The 22,778-nt window shown below is 41.7% G+C and overlaps 1 protein-coding gene across 3 annotated transcripts in view; it reads left to right on the top strand.

Annotated features, from left to right (window-relative positions):
- Positions 1-2,729: 2,729 nt before the first annotated feature.
- kcnn2 (potassium calcium-activated channel subfamily N member 2) overlaps positions 2,730-22,778 on the top strand; it is a 31,117-nt gene continuing 11,068 nt past the window's right edge. Inside the window, exons 1-6 of one of the 3 annotated variants that reach the window (XM_014131538.2) lie at positions 2,730-3,842; positions 5,133-5,228; positions 15,593-16,011; positions 16,398-16,539; positions 19,236-19,346; positions 19,544-19,671. In XM_014131538.2, the coding sequence (XP_013987013.1) occupies positions 3,081-3,842; positions 5,133-5,228; positions 15,593-16,011; positions 16,398-16,539; positions 19,236-19,346; positions 19,544-19,671 (1,658 nt within the window). In that variant the 5' untranslated portion in view covers positions 2,730-3,080. The remainder of the gene's footprint in view (positions 3,843-5,132; positions 5,229-15,592; positions 16,012-16,397; positions 16,540-19,235; positions 19,347-19,543; positions 19,672-22,778) is intronic. The other 2 variants (XM_014131545.2, XM_014131534.2) reach the window with 2 other exon arrangements.

Here is a 22,778-nt window from a genome sequence, read left to right as displayed (position 1 = left end):
TGAGCCAGGCCTTGGGGGACGTTTGGCCGCTGAGGTCTCCAGGACAACAGTCTCTGCAAGTGAAAAATGTCAAAGCAAAAGACTCAACACACAAGTGCCTACTGTGAGAGCATGTTGACTGTTTTGGGAGATGCCTTATTTTGCTATATATTTGGTGTGGTCAGGGTTTATGTAAGGGTTACATTTTTCCAAACGTGTCTTGGATTACATCCCAGTAAGTGTCAATACTGGGTCTGGTATCAGGAAATACAGGGACCACCCTTGCCAACCCCAACCCCAAAATATAACTTTCTTCGATAAATGTTACGTCTATGTCAGGGTTCCCCAAATGCGGTCCTGGAGCCTCCACTGGGTGCAAGTTTAGTTTTTTGCCCTAGTACTACACAGCTGACTTAAATAACCAACTCATCATCAAGCTTCGATTATTTGAATCATCTGTGTGGTGTTAGGGCAAATACACAACCGTGTTCGCGCTAAACAAGCAATATTGTGAAATCAAACAAGCCGGCAAACATGACCGTTCGCTGTCAGCAAGAATCACAACCTACATAGCTAATGGATCTTTCACCAGACAGGATTTCAAACGTTGTTATTTTGTTTTCGATTGATGCTGATTAACTAACGTTAGCTACCTAGCTTGCATTCCGTTCATTGAGATAGAGATTACCCTGCTAATGTCGACACTAACTACTGTACGTGAATTAGTCTACCTCTGACCTACACCAGTAAGATAGCTAGCTACATGCTTGCCATCAGGCGTCCTCTTTACTGATTACATATGTAGAACATTTGCAGATAGCTAGCTACATGCTTGCCATCAGGCGTCCTCTTTACTGATTACATATGTAGAACATTTGCAGATAGCTAGCTACAACTTTGTTTCCGCTGAATTCCAAAAACAGCACGTGGTCAGACAGACCAGCCAATCAGAGACAAGTGCGCATTGCGATCTCGTGCAAAAGAAAATCCCATTTTAAAGGGATAACGCTCAGTAGGTGACACATGAATTACATGTTCTTGAGCACACTGGACAGCTCCAATAATTTCAAAGATTGAGTCACTGGTGCATAGGGGCTTTTTCTAAACTGGAGATGCCTTCTCTGACATAATTCAAAGGGGTTTGGAGTTTTATTAACCAAGTAGTGTAAAATGATCCATATAATAGTCTATTTTAACCACATCGCCTAAACAGGCTGTCAGGATTCAGATCATTCGGGATTCAGAAAATACAAGATTCAGTTTGAGAGAACAATGATGTTGGATGTTTCAAAAATACACATACAGATTCTATAATAATGTGTGGTTGCAGCAGTACCCGATACGTGTGGGTGATTGGGTTCAGGCTTTGCTTTATGGCTCCCCAGATGCTCAATCTCGAGCAGTTGCCTATATTTCCTCCAGGTGACATAACTCCTCCACTCCATTAATAACACCGCTACCAGCGAACACATCAATCTGAAGATGGAGACGGCTGCCCCCAGTCTGGCTGGAATGCAAGTCACATGGCCTGTGAATGTAACCAAGATTAACAGGCACAGACCATGTGAATGAAATTGCTATCTCCAACATCTTGAGTGGCTCAATCAGCACATCAGCTACGCATCGGCTACTATCGATTGATAAAATAATTTTAAAAAATGGTTTTGAGCGATACAAGGAAGAGTAACTGCTGCTGTAATTGTAACTCATCTGGACTAAGCAACTAGTCAACCTATCACTTTCAATGTTCAAGAGTAGGCTACAGTATTAGCCCGAGTAGCCTACACTTGATCAATTGAGAGGCTTGGTTGATGAAACAACCCACTGGGCAAAAAAAATGGTTGAATCAACATTGGTAACACGTCATTTCAACAAAACAAATATATGCGATGACTTGAAACAAGTGAAAAACTGATTGGATTTGCAAAAAGTCATCAATGTAAGGGAATTTCGTATTTTTTTTCACTCAACTTTTAACCTAAATCTAATAACATGGTGAAATGTTTGGTGATTTCACGTTGAACTCACGTTAGTCGACAACTCAACCAAATGTAAATCAAAACGAGGCTTGTGCTTATCCTATCCAAGGGGTGGGGCTACATTTCTGGGCTCCCAAACGTGTCCAAGTGCAAGTCTTGGCAGCAGTTAATTTTTCGTAGATCATGAGAGAGATAACAACACAACGTAGGCTTTAATTCGCTAAAAACACATACTGATGTTTTTCCAATGGTGCTGACGGTGCACATTTACCATCACCATTTTTTTTTATCTATAACGCGCTTTCGACGGCGGTAGCCAGTGCGGCAGCCAGTGAGCCCATTCAAACCTACCACCGCCAAAATTATTTGGTGGCCTATCAGTAGCCTAAACTACATCAAATGGACAAAACATGTTTTCATTATTATTATCTCTTACATTCGATACCAGCCTAATGTAGTGCATGCTGATAAAAGGCATAGCAGATTTTTGATCAGAAGAATATTGGATGATGGGAAAACTCCTGAACAAGATATGCTATCTTTTAGGCCATGTGTTTGTATTGCTTTACATTACGTTAGTTGTTATTTAATGACTGTAATGGATATAAGAGTGCATGTTGAATGTAATCCACGTTTTTATTGACATAGACATTGTGTACACTCTTATAAATGGATAAGTCAAAACATCACACAATATGAGTTGATTTTGTGTAAATGGTAGGCTACCCCACTGGCATTTTACAGTGAACATCAGAGTGAACATCATTGAGAGGTCCCTTGTATAGCAGTACGCCTAGGTTATGAGCATATGTAATATGCCCTCAATGATTTTTTTCCCTTATCTTGATGTTCATACTTGAACAGTCTCACTTGTAAGACATTGTTTTTCTCTACTGACATGCTACTTTCCTTGAATGAATGTTCGAAAAAATGTTGCAACCTTTTCAATGACGTCAAGACGGTTGTTTTGGTCCTGTCTATCCAATTGGAGCCATCACTTACATTCTACAGGAGCCGAAATGGGTCTAATCTTGCTCCGTAGCTGTCCTCCAGGACATACCACAACGCCCTTCAGCGGGTGTATGGTGGTACCCGACTGCTGCTTTAAACAGCAGCACTGACATGGAAACCCCTTTGCAGTTGCAGAACGATTTCCTTCAAGAGCAGCAGTTCCAGCATCACTGTAAGTACCAGCACTACTGCGGACGAGAGGAACGGCTCACTAAGGAGCGTAACCAATGCTGCACCTGCAATAACTGTACATGTGATGCAAGAAAAAGCCTAGTTTTTCGCGGGACGTCGCCGACCACTCAAGGAACTTTAAGGACGCCATCCGTAACGTATTCGAGGCAAGGTTCCCAGTTTAGCGTCTGTGAGTTCACGCCCTCCAGTCATGGTAGTTCATCCAGACATCATTACCATCAGCAGTGCCACAATCGGCAGTGGGGCAGCCCGAGCAGCAGCCACAGAGACAGTAACTCGTATAACGAAATAGCCATGAGTAGCTGCAGATACAACGGCGGCGTAATGCGACCGCTGAGCAACTTGAGCTCGTCCCGCAGAAACCTACACGAGTTTGATTCCGAATCCCAGCCTTTACAACCAATCTCAACCGCAGATGCGTCGGACACCCTAGCCTCTAAACCGGAGAACAATTCCACCACCCTAATGCCTTACGCATCGGGAGACGGAGGGGGTGGATGTAACAACAGTGGCAGTAAATCGGGTAAAAAGAAGAACCAGAACATTGGGCAAAAGCTTGGACATAGAAGGGCCTTGTTTGAGAAAAGGAAGCGTCTCAGCGACTATGCTTTGATCTTTGGGATGTTTGGGATCGTAGTTATGGTTATAGAGACTGAACTCTCATGGGGAGCCTATGGAAAGGTGCGTAACTCAAACCCGGTAGGCTGCAGGTCCATCTTGGTCAGAAGGATTCATTGGCTGGCATGTCGAGTTTACCAGGAAAAACCGCAAGTTTAATTTTAAAGAGATTTAAACCAGTAGTAGCATAGTCGACTTGTTTTCTTTACACATCAAATATTTAGACAGTGAAGACTTAACCCATAAACCATCTGATCAGCCATAACTTGCATGGCTGGTCTCTCTCTTGCAGCCTGGTCTCATAGACTAGACACAAAAATTGGTATGATATGTTACGTTTGGTGTGTTTACATAAGACAGACGGTTACATAGGGTGATCAGTCAGGGTGAATGGGTGGGCATATAAAGCGAACCTCAAGCAACCGAAAGGTTGAGCGTTTGAATCTCATCACGGACAACTTTAGCTAATTAGCAACTTTTCAACTACTTACAGCTTTTTAGCTACTTTGCAACTACTTAGCTTGTTAGCTAGCCCTAACCTTAACTCTATTAGCTAACTCCTAAACTTAACCCTCAACCATAGCCTAGCTAACGTTAGTCAACTAGCTAACCACCTAGCCAGCTAACTAGAATTCGTAACGTAACATACATTTTTCAAATTCGTAATATATTGTACATTTACAAGTTAGAAACATTGTCATATTGCAAATATGTAACATATTATGCATTTGGAAAATGTGTAACATAATGTACGTTTAGCAAATTCGTAACATATAATACGAATTGTAATTCTTAACATATCATATGAAATGAGTGATGGACATCCACAAATGAATAAATACCATACGAAACGTAACATATCATACTAAATGGACTGTCTCAGGTTTACATACCGAATAATACAAAATGCTTTGAGACCAGGTTACTCTTTGAGCCTAAGTGGGTTTACAAACTCCATTGACATAGTGACACATGATCTCTCAAGCATTAAAGGAATAGCCTTAAAGGAAAACTCCACTCAAAAACAATCTTTTGGTATTTTTTTCATTAGTCCACTGTTGATACAGTTCCAAAATGTTTTCCATGTCAGCATTCAAGTTTTCAAGATCTAGATCTTTCAAAATAAAGTGTTACAGTATGAAGTGCTTTGCTAGGTTTTACTAATATAGTGTAGCCTTGTACTATATTGAACTAGCTATGTGCAAATCCAATATGTAGGCCTACCTTACAGGAGTTTCCTGAAATGTTAATGATTCAATATATAATAGTATATTTCTATTTTGTAAGATTAGTACTGTTTGTTGCATGAATACATGTGTTGTTGCATTACTATTGTTATTTTTCTCTTTACAGGAGTCATTGTATTCATTAGCTCTAAAATGCCTGATAAGCCTTTCTACAATCATTCTTCTTGGTCTGATTATCATATACCACGCAAGGGAGATTCAGGTAACATGGTTATTTTTCATGTCATTGTCGTTCACATCCCTTGACAGGTTAGCTGTGGTTATAATAGTGTCATAATAGTGTTATTACGCATTTGCTATCCAAGTGTACCATGCTGTCAAAGTGCACAGTGAGAAAAAGTATAAAAATCTATGCACTCACTACTGTCATTCCTTGCTCTGGATAAGGGCATTTGCTAAATGACTAAAACATTTCTTATCAATATGAGTGTGAGTTTGCAGAACAATTGTATCCAAGACATCAAAACCAAATCAAATTTTATTGGTCATGTACACATATTTTGCAGATGTTATCGCAGGTTCAGCTAAATGCTTATGTTTCTAGCTCCAACATTGATGCGATAAATCAATTTAACTGACTTTACTGAGTGCAATTACTCTGAAATGAAGTGAATTATTTCCAAATTAAGTACATTTCTTCTTTAGCGGGTGACATAATCTAATTATGTGTCATTGAAAACTTAAACTGACTTATAAATATCTTAATGAGATGAGTTGCTTTATCATAACCAAAACACTATTGCTCCATTGTTTGCTCCACAAACAATGATATATCTCTCTACCTATTGCTCCAGGTTTTTCTTATCATTGGAGACTTTGTAAACAAATATCTTCAAAAAATGAATTTCTATGTTGCTCTAATGGAATGTCATTCCTTGCCCACTCTGATGGTTTATGCTTATCTAATCTGGAGAGTCTAGCTTTAAGAAGTTGTTATTCCAATGTCTACTTCAGTCTGTTATAATTTCTATTTCATTTGTAGTCTTTTAGGTATTTGTGATTCCAACAATAATTGATAACATATTAAAACACCCTAACCAGAAAGGTATTAAAACATATGAACATATGTTTTAACATATTAAAACACCCAATGAGAAAGATCATCTTATTTATTGGAGAATACTTATTCTAATTTGTTTGAGAATCAGTGGGTAGAATAGGAGCAGTAGCCAAATCAATATTTTACTATGATAGTGGCTGGCACTTGCATCTCAAGATTGGCTCCTGCATCTTCCAAACCTTCAGGGGTTAACTGGTCTGGATTGTCAGCTTCCTTGAACGGTTGAAGCACTTGGACAAACTAAATTTTATGACCTTGCGTCAGAGCATTGTTGCATTACTTAACGTTTTTTTCTTCCTGCAATTCAGCACTTATGTCTCTCTCGGTTGTAGAACCACTTAATTAAAATAATGAATGGTGCTCCCTCAGTTGTGTGGCTTGTCGAGAGGTGGACATATATTACAGTATTGTCAGGGACCTATTACGTTGCTCCACCTGAGTAGAATTGACCAGAGAAGAAATACATTTGTCTATGCCAAGCATTTTTTTTACCATGCTGAGGCTGCATTAAAAACACTCTTCTTATGCAGTCTCCTTTCTTTGAAACGGCGAGAAAACATGAAGGCTATTTACATTATTTTCAAACACCATTGTAAAACAAAGTAGATTAACCTCATGTAGCGATAAAGATTATGTGCAAGGAAAATCCTGCCATTATCAAATAAATATTACTTGTGTCAAGTCCATGAAATAATCATACTTTCTCCTTTCTCTCATGACTATATTCGGGTTCAATTTTGGACTAGAATTCATATGGTTTAGCTTGAGGGATACAGTGTATGAATAGGCCACTAGTTCATTATCTTTTGTATTGTTGAATTACAATGGCCTGTATTCTTTAGCCTCTTTGTTATATTTAGGGCTTACAAGCCCCAGAGGGATATCAATCATTGAAACAGCTCAACAGTACAATGTGCCTCCTTTTCAAATGGCCTACTGTAAACTTAGAAAATGGCCTACTGTAAACTTAGAAAATGGCCTACTGTAAAGTTTTAAAATTGACTGCGGTAAAGTTTTCAAATGGCCTTACTGTAAAATTTTCAAATTGCATACTGTAAAGTTTTCAAATGGCCTACTGTAAAGTTTTCTTTGTGAGGGATGATAGAAACGCATACTGATCAATACCATATTTTGATACATAACAAAACCATTTACATTTCCTTGGCAAAGGTTCTCTATTGCTGTCTACATAATAGAATGCAGTGTAAGCTTCCAAGAGGGTATCATTTCCAGGGTTCTCACTTAGGTTTCTGCCCTTTGGTTTCAGCCCTATGGTTTCAGCCCTTTGTGTTTGTGTTATTTAATAAACACGCTGTACATGTCATAAACTAGACTTCCTTGAGTCAACCAATTTGCTGACAACATCAAAGGGAATGGAGTATTTTGAATGACTATTACAACGATAGAAAAGCACAAATACGCTGCGGGGTTGTTATTAGAAATATCAGATTGATACGTTTTATGGCTTACATTCAGTTATTCGATTTTCATATCCTCCACAGTCTTATTCAGACAGGTATATGACTCAATATAGCAATTCTCACCTTGATTAGTGACACTCACTTAAATTCCATATCTGCTGTTATTGCTGTTTGCAGCTATATTATTACACAATACTCTCCTTAGTCAGTTGATTGTGACCCCACTCAATCGCACTTTTATTGCTACTTGCAGCTGTATCAGTAGTGGTGGTATTGGTATATATCTCTACCTAGGGAATCCTCTAACCAGGATTTCTGGAAAACCAAGGAATTTATTGAAAGTTCCCAGAATTTTCCAACCCTATCTCTACCACAGAGCGTGCACCCTATCCTGTCCTCTCAATATTGGCTGTTTTCCATCCTCATTGAGATAGATTATGCATGCACATCCATCTGTACTCACAGACGCCTGTCAAATATAGATGCATAGTTCAGACTGAAGAGAGGTGCCCACACGCTGCTCCAGCTCCTTTGAAGTGATTTACTTATCCAAACTGTACAAACAGGGAAGATTTGACTTCCACACTTTTTTGGCTGCTTAGACAATATAGGGACACACCTCTTGGTTTTAGTTTCTGTCCTCATAGTGCCGGAAATGTCCCTAGGTCAGTCTGAGGACAGCTCTTGGACATGGGGAGGCTTCAGGGACGTGTCTTCTAGATTAAAGGGATTCTTCAGGATTTTGGCAATGAAGCCCTTTATCTACTTCCCCAGAGTCAAATGCACTAATAGATACTATTTTTATGTCTCTGCATCCAGTGTGCTATGAAGGAAATTAGAGGTAGTTTTGCGAACCAATGCTAAATAGGGTAGCGCAAAGAATGGAAGTCTATGGTATCTACTAGCGTGCTAGCAGTTATCATAGACTTCCAGTCATTGCGTTGAGTTCATCTGACTCTGGGGAAGCAGATAAAGGGCTTCATTGCCAAAATCCTGACGTATCCCTTTAAGATGGCAGTGATCGGTGACATGGTGCATTAGTAGGATTTCTCTCCATCTTCCTTGTGTGATGTCTCAAAGTTCAGAGACCCTCAAGACTCCTCTATCCAATTAGAAGCCATATAATGTTTTTATATACACTCATATTCTGTATGTAAACGCCAGCAATCGGCTAACAAATGTTGTAGGGCATGCTATTTCATGTTGAAGGTATGATACCGACGTCATACTTCTTTTGGTGACAGCTAGCGATCTATAATAATTGTGTCGTTTGTTTGCTCTGCTGTCTGATCCGGTGGCGGTCGGTGACGTTTAAGATGAGGGAGGATGATTATTTTTCTTATGAGCATGGCCTTATTTCTATAACAGCATATTGGATGACTGTCATTCAAATTCTATTTACCCAGCTCAATGTAACATCAATAGGTTTAGGCTAATTCATGATATTCAAAGTTTTCCTATACCCATCATGAGGTTGCTACAACCTAGCCTATGAATGAAAGTTAACAACGTACATTACTACTGTCCAGTGTCTGTGTTTTTTTGCCCATCTTAATATTTTATTTTTATTGGCCAGTCAGAGATATGGCTTTTTCTTTGCAACTCTGCCTAGAAGGCCAGCATCCCGGAGCCGCCTCTTCACTGTTGACATTGAGACTGGTGTTTTGCGGGTACTATTTAATGAAGCTGCCAGTTGAGGACTTGTGAGGCGTCTGTTTCTCAAACTAGACACTAATGTACTTGTCCTCTTGCTCAATTGTGCACCGGGTCCTCCCACTCCTCTTTCTATTCTGGTTAGAGCCAGTTTGCACTGTTCTGTGAAGGGATTAGTACACAGCGTTGTACGAGATCTTCAGTTACTTGGCAATTTCTCGCATGGAATAGCCAAAATTTCTTAGAACAAGAATAGACTGACGAGTTTCAGAAGAAAGTGCTTTGTTTCTAGCCATTTTGAGCCTGTAATCGAACCCACAAATGCTGATGCTCCAGATACTCAACTAGTCTAAGTAAGGCCAGTTTTATTGCTTCTTTAATGAGCACAACAGTTTTCAGCTGTGCTAACATAATTGCAAAAGGGTTTTCTAATGATCAATTAGCCTTTTAAAATGATAAACTTGAATTAGCTAACACAACGTGCCATTGGAACACAGGAGTGATGGTTGCTGATAATGGGCCTCTGTACACCTATGTATTCCATTAAAAATCAGCCATTTCCAGCTACAATAGTCATTTACAACATTAACTATGTCTGCACTGTATTTCTGATCAATTTGATGTTATTTTAATGGACAAAAAATTTGCTTTTCTTTTAAAAACAAGGACATTTCTAAGTGACCCCAAACTTTTGAACGGTAGTGTAGATGCAATGGTCGAGAGAAATTTGAGTGATCAATTTCATTGACAGACATTGACACATTCAATACCTTGCACACTCTTGCCTGCATCTAGCTAAGTGTAATCATTAGTCCAATAGTTGCAAACGGGAGTTTCTATTGGACAAATTCAGATATGTTTATTCCAGCTTTGTTCCGTTTGCTTCCGTTTAAGATTTTTTTTTAAACAAAATCGGCAGAATGAATACACCCCTGATCATACGTAAACGCAGTTCACTTTCATAGCAGTCACATACAAACAGTATGATCCCTTTTATCGTTGTATAATTCCTTCTTGCATTTACGAGCTCTCCTCCTCTCACTTTTTCCCTTCGCTTGTGGACTTCATATCATAAGCGCTAACCGCTACACACAGCCTACATCGTTGTCACCATATTAGCTAACATCATAGTCAACATAGCTACTAACGTTAGAACTAGCACGTTAGTCAACCTGCTACAATCATGCAGTACAGTGTAGAGTCTGCAAGCAGTTACACCGGCGGGCTCTGGTGGCAATAAGTTAATAAAACCAAAAGCTTACCTTGACTTGGAAGAGTTCCATTGTTGGATAGCCATAGCCAGCTAGCTAACATAGCATCCCTCTCTGTTTGAGCCGGGTGTTTGAGTACGCTAAACTAGCAAGCTGCATTCGCTAGGAAAGTAAGTGAAAGTGAAAAGAAATATTACCAACGAAATATAGCTATCTCTCTCGCTCGCACTCTCTCTCGCTCTCTCGCTCTCTCACGGTCTCTTGCTTCTCCTATATTTCTGAAGAAATTAATTTGTTCAAAACTGTTCAACTATTGTCTTTCTCTCTCTTTGAGTCAACTACTCATCACATTTTATGCACTGCAGTGCTTGCTCGCTGTAGCTTATGTTTTCAGTACTAGATTCATTCTCTGATCCTTTGATTGGGTGGACAACTTATCAATTCATGCTGCAAGAGCTCTGATAGGTTGGAGGACGTCCTCTGGAAGTTATCATAATTACTGTGTAAGTCTATGGAAGGGGGTGAGAACCACAAGCCTCCTAGGTTTTGTATTGAAGTCAATGTACCCAGCCCTGTCTAGCTTAGTTTGTTCTGGATGGTGTGTGTTTGTGCTGTGTGTGTGCGTGCCTCTCTGTGCGTATTAAAGACACGGTGTTGTAACTGCAGGAGAGGCTGTGCGTTTCTCACAGGGAAATCTGTCCTCTGCCTGAGATGCCAGACTGGAGTCAGATAACCATTGCTTGCTGGTGATCTCAATGTTTTCACTGAACAAACAGGCTTTCAAGGGCACACATACTCTGCCTCTGAACAGGATGAGAATCCACATGTATTAATTGATCATGTTTGCTACCCCATGATACATTTTATGATCAGAAACATAGATGTTATATATGAGAAACGTCTCCAGCTAGAGCACTCCAAACAAAGGGAGATTTACTTATGATATTATCTTTTCATATAGATTTTTTATTTTAGTTGAATGCTACGCATTCAGTGATCACTTGATTTCAGATGCAAAATAAAATGTAACATACAGCTTGAGATTTACTCAGCAAAGTAGCCTCTTAGTGCCTCACTTTGATATCATAAATAAACCATTGCATGAATTTCTAATTGGGCTGAACCTCTCAACCTAATTCACTAATGAGATTGAGCGATTTCTTTCGCTCAGTGACAAGATATATGTTCCCATCTCCACATTACACAGACAGATTAAATATTGAGCTGGACTCCATTAGTTATATTGAGCATACTGAAACCAGTAACCAACCCAGGCAGCAACCAACACAGTGAGCTTCTATGGATACTTTAAGAAAGAAGGTCGACAGAGAGACTAAGGAATGGGATGACCTCAAGTACATCCTTAATGGTGTGGTCTGGGCAAAAATGTCCGCACTGTGGCATAGGCTCACCCCGGCTGGCGTGGGTGCAGCGTTCGCATGATGAGCAAAGGAATAGTCCCTTAATGAATAAACAGTATTTGTATCCATCAGACGACAAGCCAACCATCTGAGAGCAGCCACTGGACCGTGACAGGAGGCTATATTTGAAGAGATTGGCCTTAGTTGGAACTGGTCACTCTGGGTCTTTGTGTCTATCATTGTGCATTACAGGGGTTCTGCTTGTAGGACACCATGCGTAGCGACACTGCTCTTTCTCTCTGTTATAAAGATCATCTTCTGTGTGTGTTTGCGTTGGTGCGTGAGCATGGGTCAACAGGCCATTTTCTATGCGTCCCTCTCTGGTCCCTCTTGGGCATGCTCTTTATTAGGCTATGGATCATGGGATGGACTATTGTCGCAGCATTGAGGACCTTTTAAGCTTAGTAAGCCATAAACCCCTTCCGTCTTTTTTATTCTAGGAGGATATGAACTGGACATGTTATACGTGCGTATGATATACTGTAGAAAGAGACTTGACTGCTGTCCCTTCTTAAGCCACATGCATAATTCCAGGTTTTCCACTGCAGATGTACTGTAACTGTAAGTTACTCCCCCGCTCCCTCATAACTAGTGCTTCTGCCACTAGCATGGAATATTTTTGATGCTCAGAGGTAAAGAGCTCTTGGGTATTGTATTTCAGGTCATGAATGACCATAATTGCTTTTACAGACCAATAGGCTTTTCTTATATGACCTGGTTTTAAATGTTTAATTACACTGTTTTAAAGCAAAACACTTTCTTTTGTTACATTGAGTTGTTGTCTCAAATACAAATGAGAGCTTTCGTGCTGTGTGCAGACAATATTCTGTTTGGACTGTTTTGATGGCTTAGGTCTGTGAGTAAGATAGCTTCTGTCACATAGTGGAGTAACAGCTTGTGTTTCCATGTCTAAGTTACACTCCCTTGGAAACATTTACCAATCAAGGCTATACCAACAGAGAGCCTGGTTAGTGTTACAGCATCTCTCAGCCTAGGAGTCTGACAGATGTCAGTGCTCTCAAGGAGCTAGATGTTGTTACAGTATGTATTTAATATAGGCATCAGGCACATAGTTGTGTGCTTTAGAATTATATTTGTGGGGGAACCTTCCAATGTGGTGTTTTGATGAATGAATTGGGTAGAGATGTTGTGTGGGAGGGTTTTGTATACGTAGCTGCAATGTAGTTTGAGCTAGAATGTGGGTCGTTCGTCTTGAAATCTGTATTACTCCGTCTCTGTGTTGTTTTCTTTGTGATGCTCTATGCTGCAATGGTTTTTACGGTTGGAATTTCCGGTAGCTTTCGATGGGAAGCGTTTGGCTTGCAGGCTAGCTTTAATGGGAGTGTGACATTTGCCAGGATGTTCTAGTGGAATGTTCTTTGTGTGGCAATGGGGTGTAGGTGGCTGTAGTGTCAGTGTGCCTGTGGGATTGGAAGGCTGTAGTATGTGCAGTGCTAGCCTGGTATCAACTGATAAGCGTCAGTCTGGTATACTTTTGCAGAAAGATATGCATCACGAGAGGTGACGCATAAATCAATACATTGGATTCAAGGCAAAAAAGTCTGTGAGTGTATATGTTTGTCTGTCTGTGAGTGTATATGTTTGTCTGTCTGTGAGTGTATATGTTTGTCTGTCTGTGAGTCTTTCACCAACTTACCCATTGTAGCTGTATCACCAACTTTCTTTTACCTTGAATGGAATGTATTGACTAATGCGTCAATGCCCTTGACGCACATCTAGAGGTGGAGGTGGGAGAGAGGAGGGAGGGAGAGGAATATAAAGAGAGATGAGAGGAGGGGGAGGGAGGGAAAGAAGGAGGGAGAGAAAGAGAAGGGGGCGCATGAGAGAGGGGGTGAATAAGGGAGTGGGAAGAGAGGAAGGAGAAAGAGAGATAGGAGAGAGAGATGGAGAGAGAGAGACAGGGACATGTCTGTCTGTGAGTTTATCTGCCTGCCTGCCTGCCTGCCTGCCTGCCTGCCTGCCTGCCTGCCTGCCTGCCTGCCTGCCTGCCTGCCTGCCTGTCTGCCTGCCTGCCTGTCTGCCTGTTTGTCAGAGTTTTTCACCATTTCACCCAATGCAGCTTCATCAGCAACTTTTAAATGCAATGTATTGACTTATGGGTCATGTCTCGTGATGCATATCTGTTTTCAGGGTGTCGTAGAGCTAGAGATGTGAAATTAAAGCTTTCTTTGGTCGTGGGAAATGTATATCTATTTCATTGATTCAAGATTTAGTCATGTATTATCGCTAAATATATTATCTAGGTCATTGATGCCATTACACTTTGAGGAATGGGACAGCATTTTTTTCTCTAATGAGGATCCTAGAGTTGTACTAAATGGGGGTTCGTTGGCAGGATGTCAAGTCATAATCTGTGACTTCACTTATTTATCTCCCAAGTTTTTGTGCTCATAGAGAAATCTGAATTATTAAACGTTCTGGTGTTTTGACTGATCTGCTAACATATTTGGCTGATATGTGATAGATTTCAGACTTCTCATTTTGTTTGAGACTAATTGATCTTGAATATTTCATTTTCTTTCATTCTTATTCAGAGGTTTAGACAGTGGGGTGGACAGTAGGAGCCATGGGAAGCACATACTTTACAGGACCAATTACAAAATCTCAAACAGAACTGTTGTTTGAAAAGTCAGACCAAAGACCAAAAACAGATTTGCATAATCATGTTCCCCACACACTGGAGGGACAGATATCTCTAGACGCAGCGCCAATAATTTAAGCATCATAGGATGGCTTCAGTTAAAATGTGTTAAATTTCCCTTTATATTGAATGGCTGAGGTCACAGGGAATATTGCTCTGAAATTTGATAATGGCAACATTTTATGAAGTATCTCCCACCAGTTGTGACAGCCCGTATACAACCCATAGACCTTGAGGTGATTGAGTGCAGGAGGGAGCGGATGAGGTGAACTATCGGTATTGCGTGTCAGAGAGGGGAGTGATTTGACAACTGTAGAGAGGAAGCTAACGTTGCTCGATTTCATTTAGTCTGCAATCTATCTGGAGAGGAGTATGCCAGGTGCAAGGGAGGAAGCCATCTCTAGAGACAGAGGGTAGTAGTTTATCTGTAGATCATAAACACAGTCAGATAGATCACTTTGATTGAATTACACTGAGGGGTGTGTTTGGTCTGTCGGTAGGGGACGAGGCCAATGAGGGCATCAGTTCAGGGTGGATGGAAGCATTGAGCAATAAACTGCGGGACTGGTGGATAGCTTTAGACTGGAGTGAGAGAGATGAAAGGTGTTTATGAGGAGAAAAAGTGGAAAGGAGTGGAGGCCGATGAGGAAAGAGGAGATGAAGAGGAGGTGTACAGCACGGCTGAGTGTGGATAGAGGAGGATAGGATAGAGGAGTGTCATTAAAGGGAGTGAAATCAGTCTACATCAAAGCCCCCAGTGGAGTGGCCTACCTTCTGCTCTGTGGCCAGGCGATAAGAGACCTATGCTAATGTGGGAGGTGGCAGATGTTCTCATCAGTTTAATGCTTTGAAGTCGGAAATGTTATCCACATGCAGGAGGTCCCATAGACTTCCGTGGCAGAACAGTGTGAACAGTGTAGCGAACGCTAACAGTTAGTAATGGGAATCACTGAACGTCGATCAGTCAGAAACCTGAGTTCATTCATTTCCATTGATTGAGTGTGCTCGTAATGGTTTATGGTTTTTATCCATTTAGAATGATGCCATTGGGATTCAAATGCAAGGCTGCATTTAACCAGAGCTAGTTCAGTAACCTCCATCTGCTTCCCTCTCCCCCTCCATCCATGTTGTTATTCAGTTATTCATGGTAGACAATGCAGCAGACGACTGGAGGATAGCCATGACCTACGAGCGCATCTTCTTCATCTGCCTGGAGATCCTGGTGTGCGCCATCCACCCCATCCCAGGGAACTACACCTTCACCTGGACAGCACGCCTGGCCTTCTCCTACACCCCGTCCAAGACGGACGCGGACGTGGACATCATCCTGTCCATCCCCATGTTCTTGCGGCTGTATCTCATCGCCCGTGTCATGCTGCTCCACAGCAAGCTCTTCACAGACGCCTCGTCCCGCAGCATCGGGGCGCTCAACAAGATCAACTTCAACACACGCTTCGTCATGAAGACCCTGATGACCATCTGCCCTGGCACCGTGTTGCTGGTCTTTACCATCTCGTTGTGGATCATCGCTGCGTGGACCGTGAGGGCCTGCGAGAGGTCTGGACCTGCTGCCCTATCGCTGTCACGCTATGCTGCACAAAGCACTGCATGAAACATAAATAAGACACCATGGTTTGGTCAGGGGGAACAGGCGTTAACTCGTTGTGCATCCTATTGGAGGCTTACATCCAGATATAGTGCTCCCTCCTCACATTCCCAGCCATACCACCATTTTTGTATGCAGATCTTCTGCTTGGGAATGTCAAGGGATAGACAATTATGGCCCATAGTTTACGTCTTGTTAGGCGATAGGAGAAACTGTTTACACCTTATTTATATTGCACATGAATGAGGCATGGATGTACTGTACGTATGATGTATAAGACGTGTAAGTATTTGGCAAGCTGACTCCAGGCTGACTCTATCTATACCTTCCATTCCAGATACCATGACAACATGGACATAACCAGCAACTTCCTAGGAGCCATGTGGTTGATCTCAATTACTTTTCTAACCATTGGATATGGGGACATGGTCCCCAACACTTACTGTGGAAAAGGAGTCTGTCTCCTCACTGGTATTATGGTGAGCCCTACACTCTTACAAAAAAAGGTGATATCTAAAACCTAAAATAAATCTTCAGCTGACCCCATAGGAGAACCCTTTGAAGAACCCTTTTTGGTTCCAGGAAGAACCCTTTTGGGTTTCATGTAGAACCCTTTCCACGAGGGTTCTACAGATGTCAGATCTTAATTTGACCCCTTTCATCGCAGGAGGAAAATAATCCTGCAGCAGGAGAATTTGAATATCTGAAGAAGTAGTTAGAATCGCCGCCAGGGGGGCAGCTGGAAGCAGAACTACATTGTAGGCTACCTTATGTCGGATACGTACAGGCTACAGAGCGTTTCGTGTTAATTCTTATGTGGACTATCATAAATTAACATATTTGTAGGGGTAGATGTATTTTTCATTAGGGAAAATCTTATTTTTTTAATCAATTGTTTTATTATATGTTGAAGGCAAGCAATAGGCAGAATACGTTATGTTGGTCGCCTCAGTGCCTGTGTGAACTTGCGGTTACAGCCACTGACCGCAGCACACAAAGCCTATGCCAGAGTTAGTATGAGTCCGAATCTGGCCCACTGCCCTTTGACTCATGGATGAACGCCTATTTTTTATGAATTTATTCTGAGCGGTTACAGGGTTGATTCCTCTTGGTTACAGGGTTGATTCCTCTTGGTTACAGGGTTGAAACAGAAACAACTCAAAGGTTAAAAGTTTAGGTGTTAATTCCGAGTTGTTAAGGTTAGGGCTATGGTTTGGGGAAGGCTTAAAACGAAATTATAAAATATTACACGCCTATGGATACTCTTAGTGAACTGCCATAGAGCAGTGGTCTAAGCAGCGCACTCCGAGCCTCATGAGTGCTGGGCGATATAGCGTCCAGCCTGAGTCTACATTGGGCCCACAAGTTAATTGCATTTATTTAAATGTTTTCAAGAAGTAAAACAAATAGTCTGATAATTTACACATCAGTGTCTCAGCTCAACAAAATCACCTTTGGGTAGGCTCAAATGCATAAACATTTTCATAGATTTACGAAATTAAATATTAAAGCCACACAATACAGGCTTTCAATCCAAAGACCAGAATACATAGCCTAACTATAAAGCGTGGACGAGCATCCACACTGGAGGAAAGTGTATCGTTCTACAGTAGTGCTACATCTGTCAATCAACTGATGGCCCAAATCAGCTCATCAACTCTGACAGGGAAACACAGTAGCATATTATCCGTTTTCACATCTTTCATTATGTGACAATGATAGGCTAACGGGTAGCCTAGAGAATGTAGCCTATTGGAATATAATCAAATAAAAAGGGGCCTATTGCAGCCATCGATGGCACTAGATTATCGCCAGCTGATGTCTCGTTAAACCATCAATATGCTCTAAATTCACCTGCACAGCTGATCTCAATTGCCACCTTTATTGGTCACCTCTACTGCTGCCTGAAATATGACGTCGGTGTTACCTTAGTCCTGCTTGCAACCAAAGTAAATCGAGATATGTTCGCCCTCTGGCTGGTATTGTAATCAGAACAACTTAGTCCTTTTTAACAAACTAGGGGCAAATCATCTATTTGACAAGGATTCCGTACAATAATAATAAAGTGTTTCCTCGTTTACCACGGCAAATCTACCGTGGTAATTTACCCGACTCTTTGTATGAATGGAAACTAATGTTGGTGTAGACTGTTATTATTTTATTCGTTTCCTATTCATGTTATCCAAAAGGGTCTGGTAAGGTCATTTCTTATCAAGACCGCGGGTAAAATATACAGCGTACAACTGGTGACCGTATCAGCGTGTGCCCAGTCAAACCCTCCCCTAACCCTGGCTCCAGATAACATTGGGCCAATTGTGCGCCACCTCATGGGTCTCCCGGTCGTGGCTGGCAGCGACACAGCCCAGGCTTGAACCCGGGTCTGTAGTAACGCCTCAGGCACTGCGACACAGTGCCTTAGACCGCTGTGCCACTTGGGAGGCAATTGAAATCAATTTTGACCTTAGGCTACACTTGACACTTAGCCTAGTGGAGACCAATATCTATCTGGTGCGATCAAGCTATGTAAAACAACGGTTATTGATGTTTATGGCTGCAATTCAGATACATTTTTGTACATTTTAATGTTGCCGTAATAGGACCCTAGGCCTAGCGTTTGAGCGAGGGAGAGAGAAAATGATTTTGATAGCAAGCCCTAATCCAAATGACTCGACTGCCCCCGCATGGAGAGAAAGATAACTGCTCATTTTCAGGTACTCGCAAGGCTCAATTGAATTTCCTGATGCAGCAGGAAAATTCCCTGTGCCAAAAGAGTGATCAAGTTAAGATCCGACATCTGTACATGGAACCCAATGGGGTCCTATGGGGACAGCAGGATAACCATTTTGGAAACGTTTTTTTTCTTAGAGTTTATTGCAGAAATTATATTACATTCTCATGCCACTGCGGCTCTCTTTTTCAGTGCTGCTTATAAGGTAATTTTTTAAAATCTAGCCCTTGGGTATCTGACTTTTTTTTTAAACCTTACAATATTTATTTTTTTAAATCTCCGGTGGGGTGGCAGTGCAGATTCATGTATATTCAGAGGATATTGTTTTGAGAATCTTTTTTAAAGCATAATTTCCTAATATTATGCTTCTAAAAGTAGGTTACATCTTTTTAAACGTTCACAATAAAGTCAACCTCTGTAACAGTGTCTATTTATTGTTCCTCCCAGGGAGCTGGCTGCACAGCCTTGGTGGTGGCTGTGGTTGCAAAGAAACTGGAGTTAACCAAAGCTGAAAAACATGTTCATAATTTTATGATGGACACCCAGTTGACAAAAAGAGTAAGTAAATACTTTACTTGCATGTCGTTTTTCATTTTAAAATTTGAAAGAATAATCTCAGCTGCCCCGTTTCCCTATTGTGCGGCATTTCAGGAAGACCAAGCATGGTTGAACATGAGTACAGTATGTTTTCCATTACATTAGGAGTATTTTATTTACCATGAACGGTGTTTCTAACCCTACTCTTTGTGTGTCAGGTGAAAAACACAGCTGCAAATGTACTCAGGGAGACGTGGCTCATCTACAAGAACACCAAGCTGGTCAGGAAGATGGACCATGCCAGAGTCAGGAAGCACCAGAGGAAATTCCTCCAAGCCATTCATCAGTAGGTACCCTGCCTAAAACTCTGCTCCTGGCAGTGTGGTAAATACATATTCCACCTTGGTATCTGCAGTCTCACACTTTCTCATACATACAGTATCAAAGATCAGAATATGAACCTGAGATCTGAATTGTTTGACACCTGTAGCCCAAATCTATATTTACAATGTGGAATATTTACCGTTTTTCTTTTCTCTTGGTCATTTCACTCTATTGTTTTGTAATATTGATAAGTTGGAAGGGTGTCAGGAAGTGTTTAGTTCAAAAACGTCAGATGTGCCCTCTTAACAGCTCAGTGGTCAATACTGTGGGATATCTAAATGGCAGTTACAGAAATTATGCAGATGATATGCAAATCGAATGTATTTACTTCTCTTTTGAGAAATAATGAATTATAGAAACAGTCATGCTAAATGAGTATGCACAAACATTTCCAGAAACCCTCATAGGTCAATGATCTAACTTTAAAGTTGACTTGGTAGTAAGATCATTCTGATGCTAACTGATAAATTCTATATCATTATATAATGACGTTACAGTGTTGTTACTGTGCTACTGCAAAGTGTAGGCTATAATTGCAAAGTAGTCATTCAATCTTTTTTATTGAAAGCAATTGACTTATTAGATCAGGAGAATGTAAAATGACTGGGAGATCTTTCTCAATTGCTGATAACTTATCTGCACTTAATTACTGGTTGTCTAATCTAGTATCTTCAAAGCAACTGTAAACCATGACAGATGTGCTGGGAAGGGCCCGAACCCTTTTTACCATAACCTAAACTATTCATGATAAACTCTTGAGGACCATTTTCACTCCCCTGCCTTCTCAGCGGTGGCAGTAAAACCTCTCATCTTTCTCTCTCTCTCGCTCCCTCTTCCCTCCCCCTCTATCTCATCCTGCATCACCATGATGTAAGGAACTTCCAGTTCTATTGCGTGTCAAGATGACTGTGAGTGTCTTTGTTGTGTACCTAAAGTCTGAGTCAAATGTCATGCTGACCTCTGGGCCTACACTCTGAGTTGTTCCTTTAGCATGTATCCTTATGATTAGCCAGTTTACCTGTCAGGTAGTTTCTTAGACAGTCTACAGGGAGAATGCAAGTGCTCTCTCTAAAACCCTATTGATTTTCATGTCCTCTCCTCTTGGTGTACCGAAGCTGTCTTACAAGCCTAAGCCTACTTCTAACATTGTATTTTCCCCCCTTTAACTACGCAACTGACTATCATATCAAACGCAATGAGATATTTTTCCTCTTTTCAGATCAGATTTGGTTTACATTACTATGATGACTAGGGTCTGATTGTAATCATATGCTATGGTGAAAATGTTCTCTTGTTTGATGTATTTTCTGTGATGTGTTAACGGGTCTGTGTGGTCTCCTGTGTGGAGCTTTTCATTTGCTCATGATTCGTTTCTTCGTGCGTCGTTTACCATGATGACATTAAGAGTTTCGATTTTTGAAAGGGATTCCAGGTAGAGAGTATTGGCTGCTTCTGCTGCAACCCCCATCCGAAATGCGGCTGTTTTATAGGCTTCTGTCATAGTTGCGCAGGCAGAGTTACTATGTCCTTTATAGCTGAGTTCAGGCTATTTGTGGTAATGACAGCATATCATGTCATCCTCTTCTCTAGGATGAGCTAATAATGGGAAACCCTCAGAGCTTTGGCAGAATCTCCACAGGACCAGATTCAGTTGTAAAATGCCACTTCCACTACTTTGTTCAAGGGCATGACCATCTCACCTTTTATACAGGCTCAGTAAGCTGTATGAAGAGGGAGTGGGTCTTAGCAGAGGAGTTGGGGTTCAGAAAGCACCTCCTGGTGTGTGTTAAGTGATGCCTGTGGCCTCAGCTGCAGGGTTCAGCTCCAAGTGTGGGCTGCCTGGGAGGATGTACATACACTGTGTTATGAAGAGTCAGTGGCCACAGAGAGGGTGTGCCTGGGAGCATGCTCATCCCTCAAATGGAGCTGTATCGCATTAGTGGAAACCAAGACTGTTCTCAGGGCAGGTCTGCCAGTTTTGACTAGCAGAAGTGACTTTTCGTAGCAGATTTGGATAATTAACGTGGTAGGTTAGGAGAATGAGGTTAGGGTTAGGAAGAATGAGTTAGGGTTAGCTAAAATTGTCCCTGACGCAACTCGAACATACCTAGCTACAACCAGGCCTGTCCTGAGAACAGTCTTGGTTTGCTCAAGTGGAGTGCTGGAGAGGGGTCAGTGACCTGTCTTGAAGCAATAGTGGTGGGAAAGTATGAATAATCCCAATGCTTCCTCCTCTGGCCTGAGCCATATCAATCGCCCTGTAAGATCCTCCACCAATAGCATTTAGGGGACAGGTCCGAGGGGAGGAGGAGGTAACTTTGTCTTTTTCCATGGTCTCTGCAGTGTTCCTGGGGAAAACCAAGATAAATGTTAGCTAGAGAACGTGTCAGACTGCCACGGCTGTCTGTCTGGTCATTGGTTCGCTCAGTGAGGCTGGTCTGACAGTGCTGCATGTCTGATAAACTGGGCCGGTCTGTAGGGGAGGATTAGGACAGGACCTCGGGGAGTGGCTAGCAGGGGCCTGATCAGAATAATGTGACAGGAATATTGACGTTTTAAACCCCATGATTCCTTGGTTATCTGCTGGGAGGTAAAAAGATACTGCTGCCTCCCGAGTGACGCAGTGGTCCGCACTAGAGATCCTGGTTCGAGTCCAGGCTCTGTCGCAGCCGGCCGCGACCGGGAGACCCATGGGGTGGTGCACAATTGGCCCAGCGTAGTCCGGGTTAGGGGAGGGTTTGGCCGGCAGGGATGTTCTTGTCTCATCGCGCACTAGCAACTCCTGTGGCGGGCCGGGCGTAATGCACGCTGACACGGCTGACACGGTCTTGGCTGGGTTGTGTTTTGGAGGACGCACGGCTCTCGACCTCGGAGTTGCAGCGATGGGACAAGACTGTAACTACCAATTGAATACCACGAAATTGGGGAGAAAAAGGGGGTAAAAAAAAGATGCTGCTGATAGGGATGATGGTATTAAGTCGATGTTAGGGTTGTTATTCAAAATGGCAGCAGTGGGATTCAGGTTGCAGTACCCAGGCCTGAACTGGAGACTGATCTTGCCATCTGGAT

This window comes from Salmo salar, chromosome ssa01 (assembly GCF_905237065.1).
Source record: "Salmo salar chromosome ssa01, Ssal_v3.1, whole genome shotgun sequence".
Lineage (NCBI taxonomy): Eukaryota > Metazoa > Chordata > Actinopteri > Salmoniformes > Salmonidae > Salmo > Salmo salar.
The sequence above is the reverse complement of the archived record's forward strand: the minus strand, read 5'-3'. Positions and strand labels throughout refer to the sequence as shown.